Here is an 18582-nt window from a genome sequence, read left to right as displayed (position 1 = left end):
CCAGGCCCATGAGAAATATTTGCTGAGTGAATCAGTGGATGACAGGCCTTACTTTGGTCAAGTCCACTCTGCAGGCAGTGGAAGGAATCGCCGCTCTCCCCAGACTCCCCTCTCCTCCAGTCACTCACCCTGCACTCCAAGCTCAAAGCAAAAGAGCGCCTCTGTCCTTTTTACTGCTGTCCCTGTTCCCTCACAGTGTGGCCCAGGAAGCTCAGAAAGTGGCTGTGGTGGGAGCAGAAGGCCAGGAAGAGATACTAAGCCAGGCTTTGGGGCTGTCTTATTAGATTGTTTGGAATTATCAGGAATTCCAAGAATGTTGGGGCTATCTCTGTGTGAATTTAAATCTGAAACTCATTAGAAAGTTAGATAAGTATAGGGATAGTGGCTCACACCTGTAATCCCAGCACTTTGGGAGGCCGAGGTGGGTGGATCATGAGGTCAGGAGATCGAGACCATCCTGGCCAACACAGTGAAACCCCGTCTCTACTAAAAACACAAAAAACTAGCCGGGCGTGGTGGCGGACACCTGTAGTCCCAGCTACTCAGGAGGCTGAGGCAGGAGAATGGCATGAACCTGGGAGGCAGAGCTTGCAGTGAGCTGAGATCGTGCCATTGCACTCTGGCCTGGGAGACAGCAAGACTCCATCTCAAAAAAAGAAAGAAAGATAAGTGTTACCCTCATGTAACATCTGCCATGCTACTCACCTGGATAGGATAAGTAGTGGAGCTTTTAATGAAGTTGTTAAATGTTTAGAGATGATTTAATCATGTTGAGTCACCAATTCCAACTAGAAACTCTTATAATATATATAGACCAGATGTTTCTCTTGGGAAAGAAAGGAGTCCCATTCCCAAGTATGTATCCAAACAGAATGAAAACATACATCTAGACTAAAACTTGCACATGAATGTTCGTAGCAGCATTGCTCAATAATAGCCAAAAAGTAGAAACAACCTAAATGTTCATCAAATGACAGATGGATCAACAGACATGTCTGATCCACGTAATGGAACGCCGATCGGCAATAACAAAGACTAAAGTGCTCACACATGCCGTATCAGAGATAACCTTGCAAACATCATGCTAAGTCAGAGAAGCCCGTCACAAAAGGCCACATATTGTGTGACTCCATTTATAGGAAAGGTCCAGCATAGGCAAATTCGTACAGACAGAAAGGAGGGGCCAGGCACAGTGGCTCATGCCTGTAAATCCCAACACTTTGGGAGGCCAAGGCAGGCAGATCACCTGAGGTCAGGAGTTCAAGACCAGCCTGGTCAACATGGCAAAACCCTGTCTCTGCCTAAAAACCAAAAATTAGCCAGGTGTTGTGGCATGCACCTGCAATTCCAGCTGCTAAGGAGTCTGAGGCAGGAGAATCGAACCTGGGAAGCGGAGGTTGCAGAGAGCTGAGATCATGCCACTGCACTCCAGCCTGGGCGACAGAGCAAGACTCTCTCACGAAAGAAAGAAAGGAAAGAAAGAGAGAAAGAAAGAAAGGGAGACAGAAAGAAAGGAAAGGGAAGGAAGGAAGGAAGGAAAAAAGGAAGGAAGGAAAAGAAAGAAAGGAGGAGGCTGAGGGGGGAGAAACAAGGAGTGTCTGCTAAGGGGTCATGCAGAGTTGCTTCTCTGGGTGATAAAAATTTTCCAAAATTTTTTTTTCTTTTTTTTTTTTTGAGACAGAGTCTCGCTGTCGCCCAGGCTGGAGTGCAGTGGTGCGATCTCGGCTCACTGCAAGCTCCCCCTCCCGGGTTCACGCCATTCTCCCACCTCAGCCTCCTGAGTAGCTGGGACTACAGGCGCCTGCCACCATGCCCGGCTAATTTTTTGTATTTTTAGTAGAGATGGGAGTTCACCATGATAGCCAGGGTGGTCTCGATCTCCTGACCTCGTGATCCTCCCGCCTCGGCCTCCCAAAGTGCTGGGGTTACAGGCATGAGCCACCACGCCTGGCCAAATGTTCCAAAATTGATGGTGGTGATGAAGGCAGAACTCTACAGATGTTCTAGAGACCATTGAATTCTACACTTAAGATTGTTGAATTGTATGGTATATACACTATATTTCAATAAAACTGTGACATAAAAAATTAGAAAGAGGCCGAGGTGGGTGGATCACTTGAGGCCAGGAGTTGGAGACCAGCCTGGCCAACATGGCAAAACCCCGTCTCTACTAAAAATACAAAAAATAGCGAGGCGTGGTGGTGCACACCTGTAATCCCAGCTACTCAAGAGGCTGAGGCACGAGAATCGCTGGAGCCCGCAAGGCAAAGGTTGCAGTGAGCCAAGATCAAGCCAGTGCACTCCAGTCTGGGCAACAGAGTGAGACTCTGTCTCAAAGAAAAAAAAGAAAGAAGGAAAATGTAAAACTTGAAATAAGAGTCCAAGAACTGGAAGAAATCTTTAAGATTGTCTGTGCAAACCACAAGTATAGAATTACAAGGTGTCTGAATTTCTTTGGACAATATTCTTTCCCTTTTATGTCAGTTATTTGTTGACAGACTCACAGCTACTACAGAATTACTGAGAGGCTCAGTGACTGCCTTTGAAATCTTTTCTTTTGTATGTATGTGGAAACTGTAATCCCCTCATACCTTTAAGCTAGTACAGGTGTTGAGCTTCCTGTGTAGCCCCTAAGTCCCCCAGAGCTAGGGGCTGCACCTTCTCAGAACAAAAGCCCAATAGAACAAGAACCCTTGGCTGGGTGTGGTGGCTCAGGCCTATAATGTCAGCGCTCTGGGAGGCCGAGACCGGTGAGCTCAGTTGTTGTCAGGACCAGCCTGGACAACACAGCGAGAACCTGTCTCTACCAAAAATACAAAAAAATAGCTAGGGCTGGTGGTGTGCGCCTGTGGTCCCAGCTACTCAGGAGGCTGAGGTGGGAGGATCTCTTGAGCCCAAAGGGGCAGAGGTTGCCGTAAGCCGAGATCGCATCACTGCGCTCCAGCCTGAGTGACAGAGTGAGATCCTATCTCAAAAAAACCCTTGTTTGTTCCCGATGAGGACACTATCAGCTAATTTTATGGTGTTGGGTACGTGTACGTCTGCCCGTTGATAACAGAGATCACAGGCCTGCACACTGCCTGGCAGGTGTGAGCTGTTGGTCCCAGTGGGGCTGAATGTGGCTGGACCGGTCCCAGCTCATCGCCTGGAAAACTCAGCCCAGAGCCTGCAGGGAGGGGCTGTCTAGTGGCGGGTCACTCCATCCCCTTCCCGCACAGAGGATTGAGGCTCAGTTTACAACACGCCAGCCACTCAGCTGCATCTCACGTTGTTTATGGCAGTATTTTGCTGCCCTTTTCTTCCCTGTGGTAGATGTTTCCTAGTCATCTGTTGCCCTTCTGTTCCATCTAGCCTGGCTGTAAGTGCATTGGCCTGGACAGGTCACATTTTCTTGGGCCTTTCTGAAGGGTCTGAAGGCTGAGAGCAAATCCAGGAATCTGTGAATATGGCTGAAGCTCAGTTCTGAGTGCAGTGTCCTTGGGCCGCCGCCCACACCCCGCCGTGCTTATGATCTGAGCACAGCCCCTCCCGCAGCTCAGAACCTGTGCCCACTTCTTCCTTCTGCACCAGGACCTCATGTGGTGCTCTCCACATGCAGGTGTTCTGTAGATGTTTCTAGAATTTCCTTTCCTTACCCTGTGTTGCTACCCCGCCCCACCACTGAAATCCGGGCCTTGCCACCTTTCCCAAAAGCCACAGTACCACATTTCTGGGTGCCCTCCTTGCACCCAAAGCCGCCAAAGGAGCCCTCCCAGACCATCCCGAGGCCCCAGCACAGCCCTCCCTGTGGCTGATTGCCACACCCTCGACTGCCCTGCGGCTGTGCTTGTCCTCCCTGACGTCACATCCCCGCACCCCCACACGCTTCTCCTTTGTCTTTCCAGACCCTTTCACCTTGTCCTCCTGCCCCTCGCCCCTCACAGACTCTCCTTTCTGCCCCACCCACCTTCCCTGTGAGCTGTGAACTGGTCAGTCCTGGCCTTAGCACCAGCCTCTGCCCAGGACTGCTGGGTTATCCCTTGGGACAGGCGAGGAAACTGTTAGCTGTCAGCAGTCGGAGCTAAAAAACCCACCCACCCCAGCCGGAATTCGAACCCCAGCACTCGGATACCAAAATCTATGCTCAAATTGTCGAAAACATTATTTCATGCCTTCTCATTAGAAACTGTGTGTTTTACACTAAAATTTTCCAACAGAAAAATATATTTAATTCTATAGTCACTGTCAGCAAGAATATAGCAAGCCCCCCTTCACAGATATTTGCTTTAAATTTAACCTTGTTCCCCACAAAAAGGGATCTCCATTCTCCATTTTGCTTCTCAACAGGTAAAAATGAGAGGATACAGAGTGACTAAGAAGACCAAGAATAAGAGTAATACCCTAAAATGTTATATAATTCAAGCTTGATGTTCCAAGGAGAATTTTTGTCAGATAACTTAGAGGCTTGTCTGGAAGCAAAGACTAAAGTCGTGATTCTTTGAGTCTTTTTTCCCTGATGAAAATACCTAATTATTTTATTTCTGTTCCCACACAAATAAGTTTCTCTTGTGAGTCTCTTTGGCATGCTCCAAGTGCACAGCTTTCTTAGAGAATTAGGATTTTACAGAGAGAATCTTAGGTCTATGAGTGGGAGTATTGTGAAGAGAAAAGAAGTCAAAAGCTAAAAAATTAATTTTGTGGGAAAAAAAAATACTTGAGGAAAATTCTAGGTTCCATCACTGGAGATTTGATTTGTTTAATTCTGTACTGTGGGTCATGGATCTGATTACTTAAAACTTTATACTTTTCACAGTTGTTTTGTGAGATTATAATTTGGAAATAAAAGGTAGCGTCCCTAGACAAATCTTAAAATATCTTTGAAAAAATCAGTAAAAGCAGTAGAAACCCTGCAACTGGCCCTGGGGGTCTGTGAAGGTCGCTTGGCTTCATCCTCCTATACTTGGGAACCCGCAGGGAATTCCGATGCTGCCCCAGGTCTCAAGGATCTTGAGAGAATTAATATGTGAAATTAGCAAGCTTGCAGGACGCAGGAACAAACACAGAGATCAATTGTATTTCTGGGCACTAGAAATGAAAAACCTCTGAAAAATTACATTTATAAAACATGAACATTAAAAATAACATTCAGGCTGGGCGCGGTGGCTCACACCTGTAATCCCAGCACTTTGGGAGGCCAAGTCAGGCAGATCACCTAAGGTCAGGAGTTCAAGACCAGCCTGGTCAACATGGTGAAACCCTGTCTCTACTAAAAATACAAAAATTAGCTGGGCGTGGTGGCACACGCCGGTAGTCCCAGCTACTCAGGAGGGTGAGGCAAGAGAATCACTTGAACCTGGGAGGCGGAGGTTGCAGTGAGCTGAGATCACACCACTGCACTCCAGCCTGGATGACAGAACAAGACTCCGTCTCAAAAAAAAAAAAATTAATAAATAAATAACATCCAAAAAAGTTTACTTGGGAAAAAATTTAACAAAAGATGTAAAAAATCTATATGCTGAAAACTACAAAACATTATTGAGATAATTTAAATAAGACAAGTAGGCCAGGTGTGGTGGCTCATGCCCGTAATCCCAGCACTTTGGGAGGCCAAGGCAGGTAGATCATGAGGTCAGGAGTTCGAGACCAGCCTGGCCAACATGCTGAAACCCCATCTCTATTAAAGATACAAAAAATTAGTTGAGCATGGTGGCGCACGCCTGTAATCCCAGCTACTCGGAAGGCTGAGGCAGGAGAATTGGTGGAACCTGGGAGGCGGAGGTTGCAGTGAGCCGAGATCGCACTGTTACACTCCAGCCTGGGCGACAGGGCGAGACTCCATCTAAAAAAAAAAAAAAAGACATAAGTAGAGAAATAACATGTTCAATTATGTTCATGGATTACACAACTCATTAAGGTGGCAGTTCTCCTCAAAGTGACCCATAGGTTCAATGTAATCCCAATCAAAATACCAACAGGCTTTTTTATAAAACTTGACAGGCTAATTCTAAAATTTATGCAAAAATTCAAAAGACTTAGAGGCTTGTCTGGAAGCAAGACTAAAGTGGTGATTCTTTGAATCTTTTTTCCCTGATGAAAATACCTAATTATTTTGTTAGAATAGCCGAAACAATGTTAGAAGAGGAGAAGAAAGTTGGAGAAGTTGGAACTGCCTAATTTGAAGACTTACTAGAAAGCCACAATAATCAAGACAGTATAGTGTTAGCATGAGGAGAGAGAGATCAGTGGAAGAGAACTGAGAATTCAGAAATAGATCCGCCTTCATATGGTCCATTTTAAGAGAGATGTCAAGCGCAGTGGCATGTGCCTATGGTCCCAGCTACTCAGGAGGCTGACATGGGAGGATGGCTTGAGCCCAGGAGGTCGAGGCTGCAGCGAGCTGTAATTGCACCACTGCACTCCAGCCTGGGCAACAGAGTAAGACCCCGTGTCTAAAACAAATTTAAAATGTAAAAACATTTAAAAAGAGAGAGAGAGGTACTAAGGATTCAAGGGAGAAAGAATAGTCTTTTCTCTAAATGTTCGGGAGAAGCTGGATGTCCTGATGGAAAAAAAGTGAATATTGACCCTTTCCTTATACCATACCCAAAAATTAATTCACGTGGATCATAGGCCTAAATGTAAGAGGTGAAAACTATAAACTTTAAGAAAATAACATGGAAGAAATATTTTTAACTAAGTGATAGGCAAATATTTCTTTGATAGAACACACAAAAAAGGGTAATCTCTAAAAGAAAAGAAATGAATTAATTGGACATCAAAATTTAAAACTTTGTTCATCAGGCACAGAAAAACACTGGGCCAGGCGCGGTGGCTCACGCCTGGAATCCCAGCGCTTTGGGAGGCTGAGGCGGGTGGATCACCTGAGAACAGGAGTTCAAGACCAGCCTGACCAACATGGTGAAACCCCGTCTCTATTAAAAATACAAAACATTAGCCGGGCATTGTAGCAGGCACCTGTAATCCCAGCTACTTGGGAGGCTGAGGCAGGGGAATTGCTTGAACCTGGGAGGCAGAGGTTGCAGTGACCGGAGATCATTCCATTGCACTTCAGCGGGGGCGACAGAGCAAGACTCTGTCTCAAAAAAAAAAAGAAAAAGAAAAAGAAAAAATGAAAAACAAAACACCATATGGTCTTATCATATATGGAGTCTTAAAAAGTTGATCTTGGCCAGGTGCAGTGACTCACATCTGTAATCCCAGCAGTTCGGGAGGCCAAAGCAGGTGGATCACTTGAGGTCAGGAGTTGGGGACCAGCCTGACCAACATGGTGAAATGCTGTCTATACTAAAAATACAAAATTAGCTGGGCATGAGGTGGCACATGCCTGTAATCCCAGCTACTTGGGAGGCTGAGGCAGGAGAATCACTTGAATTTGGGAAACAGAGGTTGCAGTGAACCGAGATCACACCACTGCACTCCATCCTGGGCAATAAGAGTGAAACTCCATCTCAAAAAAAAAAAAAAGAAAGAAAAGTTGATCTCATAGAAGTAGAGAGTAGAATAGTGGTTACCAGAGGTTGGAGAGGGGAAAGTAGAGGAGAGGGAATTGGAAGAAGCTGATCAATGGGTACAAAGTTACAGTTAGACATGAAGAATAAGTTTGGGCGTTCTATTATAGAGTAAAGTGACTATAGCAAATAATAATGTAGTGTATATTTCAAGTTAGCCAGAAGAGCAGACTTTGAATATTATCACCCCAAAGAAATGGTAAATATTTAAAGTGATAGATATAGTAATTACCCAGATTTGATCATTATACGATGTATAGATGCATTGAAACACCACATTATACACCATAAATATGAAGTTATTATATGTCAATTATGTATTAGTCCATTCTGTATATATTTCTTTATAGTCACTGCTATAAAGAAATAGCTGAGACTGTGTAATTTATGAAGAAAAGAGGTTTAATTGACTCATGGTTCTGCAGGCTGTACAGGAAGCAGAGCAGCTTCTGCTTCTGAGGAGGCCTCAGGAAACTTAGAATCATGGCAGAAGGTGAAGGAGAAGCAGGCATGTCTTACCTGGCCACAGCAGGAGAAAGAGAGAAGCAGGGACGTGCTACACACTTTTAAACAAGCAGCTGTCACGAGCACTAAGTCAGCGAGGGGAAGTCCGCCCACACGAGCCAGTCATCTCCCACCAGGCCCCACCTCCAACACTGGGGATTACAGTTCAACATGAGATTTGGGCTAAGACACAGTTCCAAACCATATCAGATTATATATTTTTTAATGTTTAAATAAAAAAATAAACTTTGCTCATCAAAAACAACTTCAGAAAAATAAAATGCAAATTTTGGGAGAAAATATTTGCAAAACCTATAACTGATAAAGGATTTTAATCCAGACTATTTGCTGTAATCTCTTACTTTTATTTTTAAAAAACTCAATAATAAGAAAACAGTTGTTGAGCCCACAATTTCATAAAAAATAGCCAATGTAATTCCTCATTAGGGAAATGCACACTAAAACCACAGTGAGATACCACTACATGCGCACTAGAATAATTAAAATTAAGAAGACAGACAAAGCCAAGCATTGGTGAGGATGTGGAAATACTAGAACCCCTAAACATTGCCCTTGACAATATAAAATGGTGCAACCACCATGGAAAAACAATTTGGCAATTTTTAAAACTTAAACACTCACTTACCATAAAACCCTGCAATTCTCATCCTGCCCAAAAGAAATAAAAATAAATGTCCATACAAAGACTTTTACACAAATATTCCTAGTAGCACTATTCACAATAGTCAAAAACTGGAAATAACCCAAATGCCCATCAACTGGTGAATGGATAAACAAAACATGATATATCCTTACAATGGAATAGAACTCAGCAATTTTTTTATTTTTTTATTTATTTAATTTTTTTGAGATCCAGTCTTGATCTGTCACCCAGGCTGGAGTGCAGTAGCGCAATCTCGGCTCACTGCAGCCTCTGCCTCCCAGGTTCAAGCGATTCTCAAGCGACAGGTGAAACTCTGTCTCTACTAAAAATACGAAAATTAGCTGGGCCTGGCCGGGCGCGGTGGCTCAAGCCTGTAATCCCAGCACTTTGGGAGGCCGAGACGGGCGGATCACGAGGTCAAGAGATCGAGACCATCCTGGTTAACACGGTGAAACCCCGTCTCTACTAAAAAATACAAAAAACTAGCCGGGCGAGGTGGCGGGTGCCTGTAGTCCCAGCTACTTGGGAGGCTGAGGCCGGAGAATGGCGTGAACCCGGGAGGCGGAGCTTGCAGTGAGCTGAGATTCGGCCACTGCACTCCAGCCTGGGCGACAGTCCGAGACTCTGTCTCAAAAAAAAAAAAAAAAATCAAAATTGTACTTCGAAATTTTAAAGCCTTACTTTTAAAAAATAGGTTTAAATTTGGTATTATTTTTATTTTATATAACTGAAATCCCTTTGAATAAAAATAACAGATATTCACATATATCAGTTGCTAAAAATATGAAGATCACATGGCAATTCTCATATTCAGCAATACAGAAAAAATTAAGAAATGTAACTTCTTTTTATGTTTTCAGTTTTTATATACCCTCAGATGTCAAAAACAGGTTACATTTTACTGTGAATTCGTCTTTTCGGACACATACACAAAGAAAAACCTGAAATTATTTTTATTTAGTATTATTCATCTTAGTTGCTAATGTAGACATACTAAAATTATTCTTCATATTAATTTCTCAGTTGTTTTTTAAAATGTATGAGATCTCTATGGAAGGGAAAAAACTAGAGCCTGTGAATTAAAATGACAGCAGACAAATTAACAGGAGAAAAGACATACAAGTTTAATTAATGTTTTTAATTTTATATGCACAAGGGTGTCACAGAAAAGAAGTGAAACATGCAAAAAAAAAAAAAGGTTACATACCATTTTAACAAAGGGTGACAAATTGTGGAAGAAGTGACTACAAATGAAAGGGGATTTGGGCTCCTAGGGTTGATATAATTGTGAGAAAGGGCTATTTTAGTGAGGTTTGCTTATGCAGACTCATCTTGGTGACAGCTCGCTGTCCCTGCGATAAAGGTCACTCTTCTCATCCTTGTGCCTGGTGGGGGATATTTATGCTCTTTTTTAGGCAGAAAGGGGGAGGGCAGACAGTTCTTCTTGTATCTGTTGTTTCTCTGTTGCCTTCAGCTCAAAATAATCAATATGCCAGTATGACATAATTGGGGGTGGCGTATTTGATCCCTATCAGAATCCTAGCCTAGCTCTGAACTAATGTTTAATTATACCTGAAGAAGCTGCACTGGCTGGCTAAATATTTAATGACTTCACAGAATCCTTTTCTGTGTGTTTGTTTATGTATTTTTTAGTTGAGATAGTGGTATTACGGCTATTTTTTAAAAGTCCTTATGTTTTAGAAATAATGTTGAAATAGCATGACATAGTGCCTTATAAATAGAATATTTGTTTCAAAATAATAAAGGCACAGGGTAAAAGGGGATGAGATACGGATGAAAAGAAATTGACCATGTGTTGATAAATGTGGAACCTGAGTAATGGGTACCTGGAGATTCATTCTCTCTGTTTTTATAAGTTTGAAAGTTTTCCATGTAAAACATTGAAGTAACAATGGCAACAGCAGCCTTGGAATTCACCATGAAGTTTTTAGAACCCTTTAAAAAGTAAATACGTGGAATCGTGGGGACTCAGCTGTACGCTAGCCCAACACGTCTACCCATGAGGAAGCTGAAGTGACGAGAGATGGTTGTCGCTTTTGTGTTTCTTCAGTGTTATCTAAATCATCTACTTCAAAATCACAGTGCCTACCATCCCTGTTTCTCTCTTGCTATCAACACATGCTCCAGAAATTCTGTGTCTTGATTCTTGGTTCAAGCAGTTCTCTGCAGTTCTCTCAGGCTTCAGCCCAGACCTAGAGTTTGGTCCCGAATAAAGCAGTTCCAGTCCTCACCGGTGAATCTTACCAACCACACGACATTAAGGCTTATCCCATGAGCGGAATTTACACTTGGCATCTTTGCGGTGTATTTGTGAATCGCGGAAGGACCACAGAAGTTACTGAGCTTTGCAGACCTGCGGGAATCCTCATGAGTGTCTTGTGTTACTTTAACAAGGTACTCTTGCACGAGATCCCTTGTACTTTATCCAGTGAAGAGTGGATTTTCTAAAATAGTGGTTTTAAAGAAACCCAGTAGAAAACTAAAGAAAAGAAAATGATTTAATATATATAATAAAAGGTGGTAGTATGCATAGTGGTTAAAAACACAGGCAGTGGAATATATCCTGCCATTACCCGCTGTGTGCCCTTGGGTGGATTGCTTAACTTCTCTGAGCACAGCGATAACAGCCACCTCTTCCAGCTTTGTGAGAGTTAAAGACGATCATGTGTTAAAGTACTGAGCACAGCGGTAACAGCCACCTCTTCCAGCTTTGTGAGAGTTAAAGACGATCATGTGATAAAGTGCTGTGTGCACAGTACCCTCGAAAAATAAGAACTACCTAAGAACTATTTTAAATAGGGGTTATTATGTGAGTAAGGCCCTTACTGTGACATGCAGAAAATTAACGCAAAATGAGAAAGGGTATTGCAAAGGAAATGAGAAAACAGCAGGAGCCGAAGCCTGAAGGAAGAAGCTGAGGCCTGGGGGCGCTGAGAATCCCAGCCCCGCTGGGCAGGGCCTCCAAGCTGGGGAGCTGCGGGGGTGCGCTGTTTGCAGAGGCAGGTGGGGCGGTGATGCTGATGTTTCTGCCGGAGGGAGCCGGGAGGTCCCTGAGCAGGGGCCCCAGTAAATGCGTCGGGGCTAGAATACCCTCCCTTTCCAGCTCACCATGGGCTGAAGTACAGACCTCCCGCCTCCCTGCAGCGCACATCCGCCCTCTGGCGAGACCAGGCCGGCATCCAGCGTGGCCCGGAGGCCAGAACGCGCCCAGGCCATGGCCGCCCCTCCGTGGGCCTCGGTTTCTCGGGTGCTAAGTGAGTCGAAAAGCAAGGGCGTCTGATGGGAGCCTCCGTTTCTCCTCCGCCTGCCAGGAGGTCCCGTGCGTGCAGAGCGGCGGATGCATGTGGCAGTGCAGGCGCGGGCGAGGGCGGCTCCGGAGAGGCCCAGGGGCTCAGCGCGCCTGGCGGCTTCGGGCTTCTACTCAAGACGGGGTTTCTCAGGCGGGGCGTGCTGTGCGCGCCTGTGGAATCATTTGCGCCTAGAGTTCGAGACCAGCCTGGGCAACATTGTGAGACCTCCCTCCCCACCCCGCACCACCACCGCTAAATCTCTAAACAAACAAACGAACAAATGAGCTGGATATTGTGGTACACACCTGTCGTCCCCACTGCTCAGGAGGCTGAGGGCAGAGGATCACTTGAGCCCAAGAGTTGGAGACCAACTTGGGCAACATGGTAAAACCCTGTCTCTAGGAAAACACAAAAATTAGCCGGGCGTGGTGGCACGCGCCTGTAGTCCTAGCTACTTGGGAGGCTGAGGCAGGAGGATTGCTTGAGCCCAGGAGGTCGAGGCTGCAGTGAACCGAGATTGCGCCACCGCACTCCAGCTTGTGAGACGGGGCAGAGTGACATCACGTTTCAATAAATAAAAATTAAAAATATAAAAGATCAATTTCTCAACCCGTTCACTGACCTCTGGCCACATGCCTGTTAGCTCTGGGTCAGCACCGTGTGGGCTTACTTCCATGGCTGGTTGGGTAGTAGGGTGACCACACGACCGCACCCCACGCGGTTTGGAGCCCTTTCCGCCCTGCAGGGCCTGGAGCAATATTGTTTTTCTTTTTTTTTTGGCCAAGTTTAGATTAATTACTCCAGTCTTGGTCGTTTTTTAATTGCATTTGGAAACCTATTATAGTGAATAATTATTATGTGAACCATTTTAAAATCTGATATCTATGGTTCCTGTGTTTGAGTAAATCCAGTTAAATTTGTTTTCATGTAGCGTGAGTCTATAGGTTTTGTATCTCATGCGTCTGTCGTGTCCAGAGAAATCAGGTACCCGGAGCTGGCAACTGGAAGATCATCACCATGAGGCAGCGGTGGCACTGTCTCCATGGCCGTCTTGATAACGGCATAACGCAGGATTGATCTTTACACGTGTGTGTGTGAAGTGTGAGTGTATGGACTTGGATGGCTCTTCGAAGGAAATTTTTTTTTTTTTTTTTTTTTTTTTTTTTTTTTTGAGACGGAGTCTCGCTCTGTCGCCCAGGCTGGAATGCAGTGGCCGGATCTCAGCTCACTGCAAGCTCCGCCTCCCGGGTTCCCGCCATTCTCCTGCCTCAGCCTCCCGAGTAGCTGGGACTACAGGCGCCCGCCACCTCGCCCGGCTAGTTTTTTTTTGTATTTTTTAGTAGAGACAGGGTTTCACCGTGTCAGCCAGGATGGTCTCGATCTCCTGACCTCGTGATCCGCCCGTCTCGGCCTCCCACAATGCTGGGATTACAGGCTTGAGCCACCGCGCCCGGCCGAAGGAAATTTTTTTTTTTTTTTTTTTTTTTTTGAGACGGAGTCTTGCTCTGTCGCCCGGGCTGGAGTGCAGTGGCCGGATCTCAGCTCACTGCAAGCTCCGCCTCCCGGGTTTACCCCATTCTCCGGCCTCAGCCTCCCGAGTAGCTGGGACTACAGGCGCCCGCCACCTCGCCCGGCTAGTTTTTTGTGTTTTTAGTAGAGACAGGGTTTCACTGTGTTAGCCAGGATGGTCTCGATCTCCTGACCTCGTGATCCGCCCGTCTCGGGCTCCCAAAGTGCTGGGATTACAGGCTTGAGCCACCGCGCCTGGCCGGAAATTTTTTAAGGAAGCCTACAAACTCCCTTACTGGGTTAATGGGAGCATCAGAGGAAGATTCCAGAAGGAAACATAAACCTAGGGAGACAAGATGATAACTGAGAGGTTTAGCCACCCCCTTCAGGGGGAGAATGTCTCTTTTTTTGTCAACTGGGAACCATTTGGGTTTGTCGATAATGGTGATGGACAGATATAGATACCGACTATGCCATAACTTACAAGATCGTCCCTGAGACTGTGAAATCAGAATTGGATTTTCTAAACGCTGATAAAGCCTACACTCTGGATGCCTCACTTCTACTCCCCTTCCAAGGATTTATACCTAATTTTGTATTCATCGTTTTGCATCTCTTTTTTCAAAGAGAGCCTTCCAAATTGTGAGCATTAAACCCCTCACAGTGCTTGGATCCACCTTTGTACGGAATTGTGAGTCCTTAAGAAAAAGTGCCAGTCCTTCTGTGTTTCCTCCAAAGAATCTGTGTTGATTCCTAGAAATGTGTCAGCTGATAAGCGTGAAGGAGTCGTCCCTGGGACAGGCCATGGAGCCTGAGAACCCTGAAGATCAAAGGCAGACAAATAACTGCCGTGGGCAGGGTGTGAATGTCCCCACAAAGTGTTTTGTGAACACTTACAGAACTTCTTTTGTGTTTAGCTACTAATGTAGTCATTTGGGTCCATCGCCCTTTTGCGTGATATTACCAATATGAATTCATAAGCCCTTCATTTACTTTTGAGATGAAAAATGTTCTTTCGGAGCATCTTGCTTGCCATAATAATAGGTGAAGTTGAACACAGTGACCTCATGGCTCTGGAATGAATGAAAAATCAGAATTCACACTTAACTCCTAGTTTTTTTTAAAATGAAAAAAGAAATAAGTTATCATCCCCAAAGTGTGTGGTTTTTAAAGTTCCTTTTTTATGTACCTAATACCTCTGGGCCAAATTTAATCCATCTACTCAACCATGCCCATTCCTAATCATAACTCACATAGAAAACGTAAAAGACAGAAGCTAAGACAAAACTTGTCCTCATAATATGCATTTTTTTTCATGGCTGAGATGGCAGTTCAACGAGTTAAGTTACTGAATACTAAATACTTTAGAATTATGCTGTTAATTGTATTTATAGTTAATGTATGGTATTAACTTTGACATAATTTGCATTTTGGGGGACTTTCCAGAATGACAAAACTATTTTGAGCCAGGCGCGGTGGCTCACGCCTGTAATCCCAACACTTTGGGAGGCTGAGGCAGGCGAATCACTTGAGGTCAGGAGTTCGAGACCAGCCTGGCCAACATGGTGAAGCCCCATCTCTACTAAAGATACAAAAATTAACCAGTCACAGTGGCATACGCCTATAATCCCAACTTCTCAGGAGGCTGAGGCAGGAGAGTCGCTTGAACCTGGGAGGCAGAGGTTGCGGTGAGCCAAGATCGCGCCACTGCACTCCAGCCTGGGTGACAGAGCAAGACTCTGTCTCAAGAAAAAAAAATAATATTTTGCAGTTTGACTTGAGTAATGATAACATGCATGCATTTTTTATCACACTAAACATAGAGTTGGTGCATTTTACTATGTAGACTTCCACAAGGAAAATCTGAATGCTACTTGCAAAAAAAAGTTTTTGCAGTTTCTGTTTCCTTTTAACGTTTTAAAAGGTGATTATACATTTTTTTTTAATTTGTAACTCTTTTAAACTTTAGGAATTCTTTGACCACGTGAAAAAACTTTGGGACGATGAAGGAGTGAAGGCATGCTTTGAGAGATCCAATGAATACCAGCTGATTGACTGTGCACAATAGTAAGTTGTGTCCTGTACAAGTTACAGGGCCCTTTGAAGAATATGATTGCATGCATGATTATGCTGCCTTCTCAGTACTTCTGAAGTTTCTTGCGTGCAAGGAATGAATAATTAACCGTTTATGACAGAAATCAACTTTTAAAATGAGACATGTTTAGTAGATGGAAAATTGAAAATCCAGTAAGAATCAACATTTCTGAGAACCAGAAAGTTTTGTTCATTTTGTCCTAATTGTTGTTTTCAGTTCTTTTCATTTTTTGACTTTTATACAGAGCTATATGCATATTGGTAAGTTAAAGTGAACTCACATAGTTATTGTTATGTTTTGATTTTGGAGCAGGGGCCTCAAATTAAATTTTAAAATAATACGAACCTTGTGATCAAGGCCAGGCTCTTAAAGTAATGTGATCATTCTGTACACATTAGAAGTATACCAGAAAGCCGGGCCCGGTGGCTCACACCTGTAATCACAGCACTTTGGGAGGCCAAGGCAGGTGGATCATCTGAGGTCAGGAGTTCGAGACCAGCCTGGCCAACATGGTGAAACCCCGTCTCTACTAAAAATACAAAAAATTAGCTAGGCGTGGTGGTGGGTGCCTGTAATCCCAGCTACTCGGGAGGCTGAGGCAGGACAATCACTTGAACCTGGGAGGCAGAGGTTGCAGTGAGCCAAGATTGCACCATTGCATTCCAGCCTGGGCAACAGAGTGAGACTGTCTCAAAAAAAAAAAAAAAAAGGAAAAGGATACTGTTGCCAGGGCTGGTTCATTGTTTTTCCCTGAAACACTTACTTTTCCATTTCATTTTGCTGTGTTAGATATATTCTATTACTATTAGAAAATAACGGTCCCTAGAACAATGTGAAATTGTTAAGAAGTTCTAGATATGTTTGCTGTTTTGATAATTTAAAATTGTATTTGACTAGTTGTTCTATGTAACTCTGTGGATAGCAAGAAATGAAATATTTTCCATTTTAAATCTCTAAACTCTAAAAATTCATAGACATGGAAGAGATTCCATAGCATAAAATCTGGGAATTCAGTGTTCGGAACCAGTCAGTGGAGCTGCACTGTGAATGTTTATTTCCAGGAGGGAGTGGTTGTGTTGGCCCAAGCTCCTGCTTACTAGGTTCTACGTCCAGTCACCATCCCCCATGGGATGGGCCTGAAGCACCCAGCAAAGCCCAGAGAGCCAGGCTCCAAGGGGCCCATGGCAAGGGCCAGAGGAGGAGGAGGAGGAGGAGAAGACACTAAGCATGGGTGGGGAAAGGAAGAGTGGTCATAAAGAAGCGAGGGAGGTCAATGGGGTCAGACACCCCCAGGGCTGCTGAAGACCACAGCAAGGAACTTGGGTCATCTTTCAGCTACAGCGACCTGCCATCCCAGCCATCGGCTCCAAGCGTGAGGTTGTCAGGGAGAATAGAATGCAGAAGGCAGAGACCCTGTGAGGTGCCTTGGGTTGGGCCAGGGTAGCCATACAGGTGAGTGCTGGAAGCTGAAGGGGCAGAACTAGCTGGTGGACTTAATGAGGGAGGTGGAGGAAAGGGATCCAGGAGGGAACAGGGTGAACCACTGTGCCATTTACTGCAACGGGGACATCTAGGAGACTTAGGGAAGAGATCCAGCTCTGCTTTGGAGAAGCTGAGTTTGAAATGCCAGATGGAGAGCCATGTGGAGACATCAAGCAGTCAGTCTGTTGTCGGAGCCTGGAGCTCGGAAGAGAGGCAGACGGCCCCGGTGTACCGGTCATCAGCTACTGACGGTATGCAGAGCCTGGGAATCCAGAGAGGAGAGGGCCCTGGGCCTGAGAAAGTTCAGCTTCAGACGAGGAAGAGCCTCACAGCACATCTAGAAGAGAGGGAGTGCCCAGCAGAGGGCCGGGTCGTCCGGGCCAGACGCTGGAGAGACCCGGAAGGAGGAGGGCTGATGCTCCTAGTAAGATTGCACTTAACCTCCTTCTTACCTTGTCCAAGGACAGGACGTCCCACGTTCGGTCTGCTGGCATGTGGTGAACGCGCTTGGCAAGGCAAAGCATAGTAAAGCATCAAGAATGGAGCGTACACCTGCTGCAGACACCCTCAGAGGACCATAGAAAGGGTTAGCTACCTCCATTATACGCTTCTTAAAGAAAGTATTTACTCACGAAAAGTTTTAATTATTGAAAAAAGTATTTAAAATGTCCTGGCCGGGCGCCGTGGCTCATGCCTGTAATCCCAGCACTTTGGGAGGCCGAGGAGGGTGGGTCACCTGAGGTCAGGAGTTCAGGACCAGCCTGGCCAACATGGTGAAAACCTCGTCTCTACTAAAAATACAGAAATTAGCTGGGTGTGGTGCTGGTCACTTGTAATCCCAGCTACTTGGGAGGCTGAAGCAGGATAATCGCTTGAACCCGGGGGGCGGAGGTGGCAGTGAGCCGAGATCGCACACCTGCACTCCACCCTGAGTGACAGAGCAAGGCTCGTCTCAAAAAAGTAAAAATTTAAAAATGTAAAATGTCCTATTTCCTGCCATGCACGACAAGTCCTTCAAGATTTTCCTTAAATAATGTTTTTAAATTGGCCCTGCCCTTTAGTTTATTCCTATTTCCTGCCATGCACGACAAGTCCTTCAAGATTTTCCCTAAATAATGTTTTTAAATTGGCCCTGCCCTTTCGTTTACGTTTGTGAATACAGTTCTGTGGTTGCTCTCATGTTACTTGGTTGCATTTGGCTCAGATGTGGGAGTTCGGAAAGGCTCTCAGTGGAACTCCAATGCAGCCTGAGCAGCCTTGGGAGGACTGCAGGTGCTGAAAAGGCCTTTTATCTTTTCCTCTTACTCTCAGTCCCTCTTTCTGCAATATTTCAATCGTTCAGTAGCCACTTAAGGCACAACAGGAGCTGGGCGTGGTGGCAAATGCCTGTGGTCCCAGCTGCTGAGGAGGCTGAGCTGGGAGGATCTCTTGAGCCCAGGAGTTCAAGGCAGCCATGAGCTATCATTGTGCCACACACTGCAGCCTGGGCAACAGAGAGAGACCCTGTCT

The 18582-nt window shown here is 45.0% G+C and overlaps 1 protein-coding gene across 2 annotated transcripts in view; it reads left to right on the top strand.

Annotated features, from left to right (window-relative positions):
- The window catches only part of GNAL (G protein subunit alpha L), a 199071-nt gene that overhangs the window by 127454 nt on the left and 53035 nt on the right, over positions 1-18582 (top strand). For both annotated transcript variants that reach the window (XM_007974684.3, XM_037982511.2), the window contains exon 5: positions 15466-15563. In XM_007974684.3, the coding sequence (XP_007972875.1) occupies positions 15466-15563 (98 nt within the window). The remainder of the gene's footprint in view (positions 1-15465; positions 15564-18582) is intronic.

This window comes from Chlorocebus sabaeus, chromosome 18, assembly GCF_047675955.1.
Source record: "Chlorocebus sabaeus isolate Y175 chromosome 18, mChlSab1.0.hap1, whole genome shotgun sequence".
Lineage (NCBI taxonomy): Eukaryota > Metazoa > Chordata > Mammalia > Primates > Cercopithecidae > Chlorocebus > Chlorocebus sabaeus.
The sequence above is the reverse complement of the archived record's forward strand: the minus strand, read 5'-3'. Positions and strand labels throughout refer to the sequence as shown.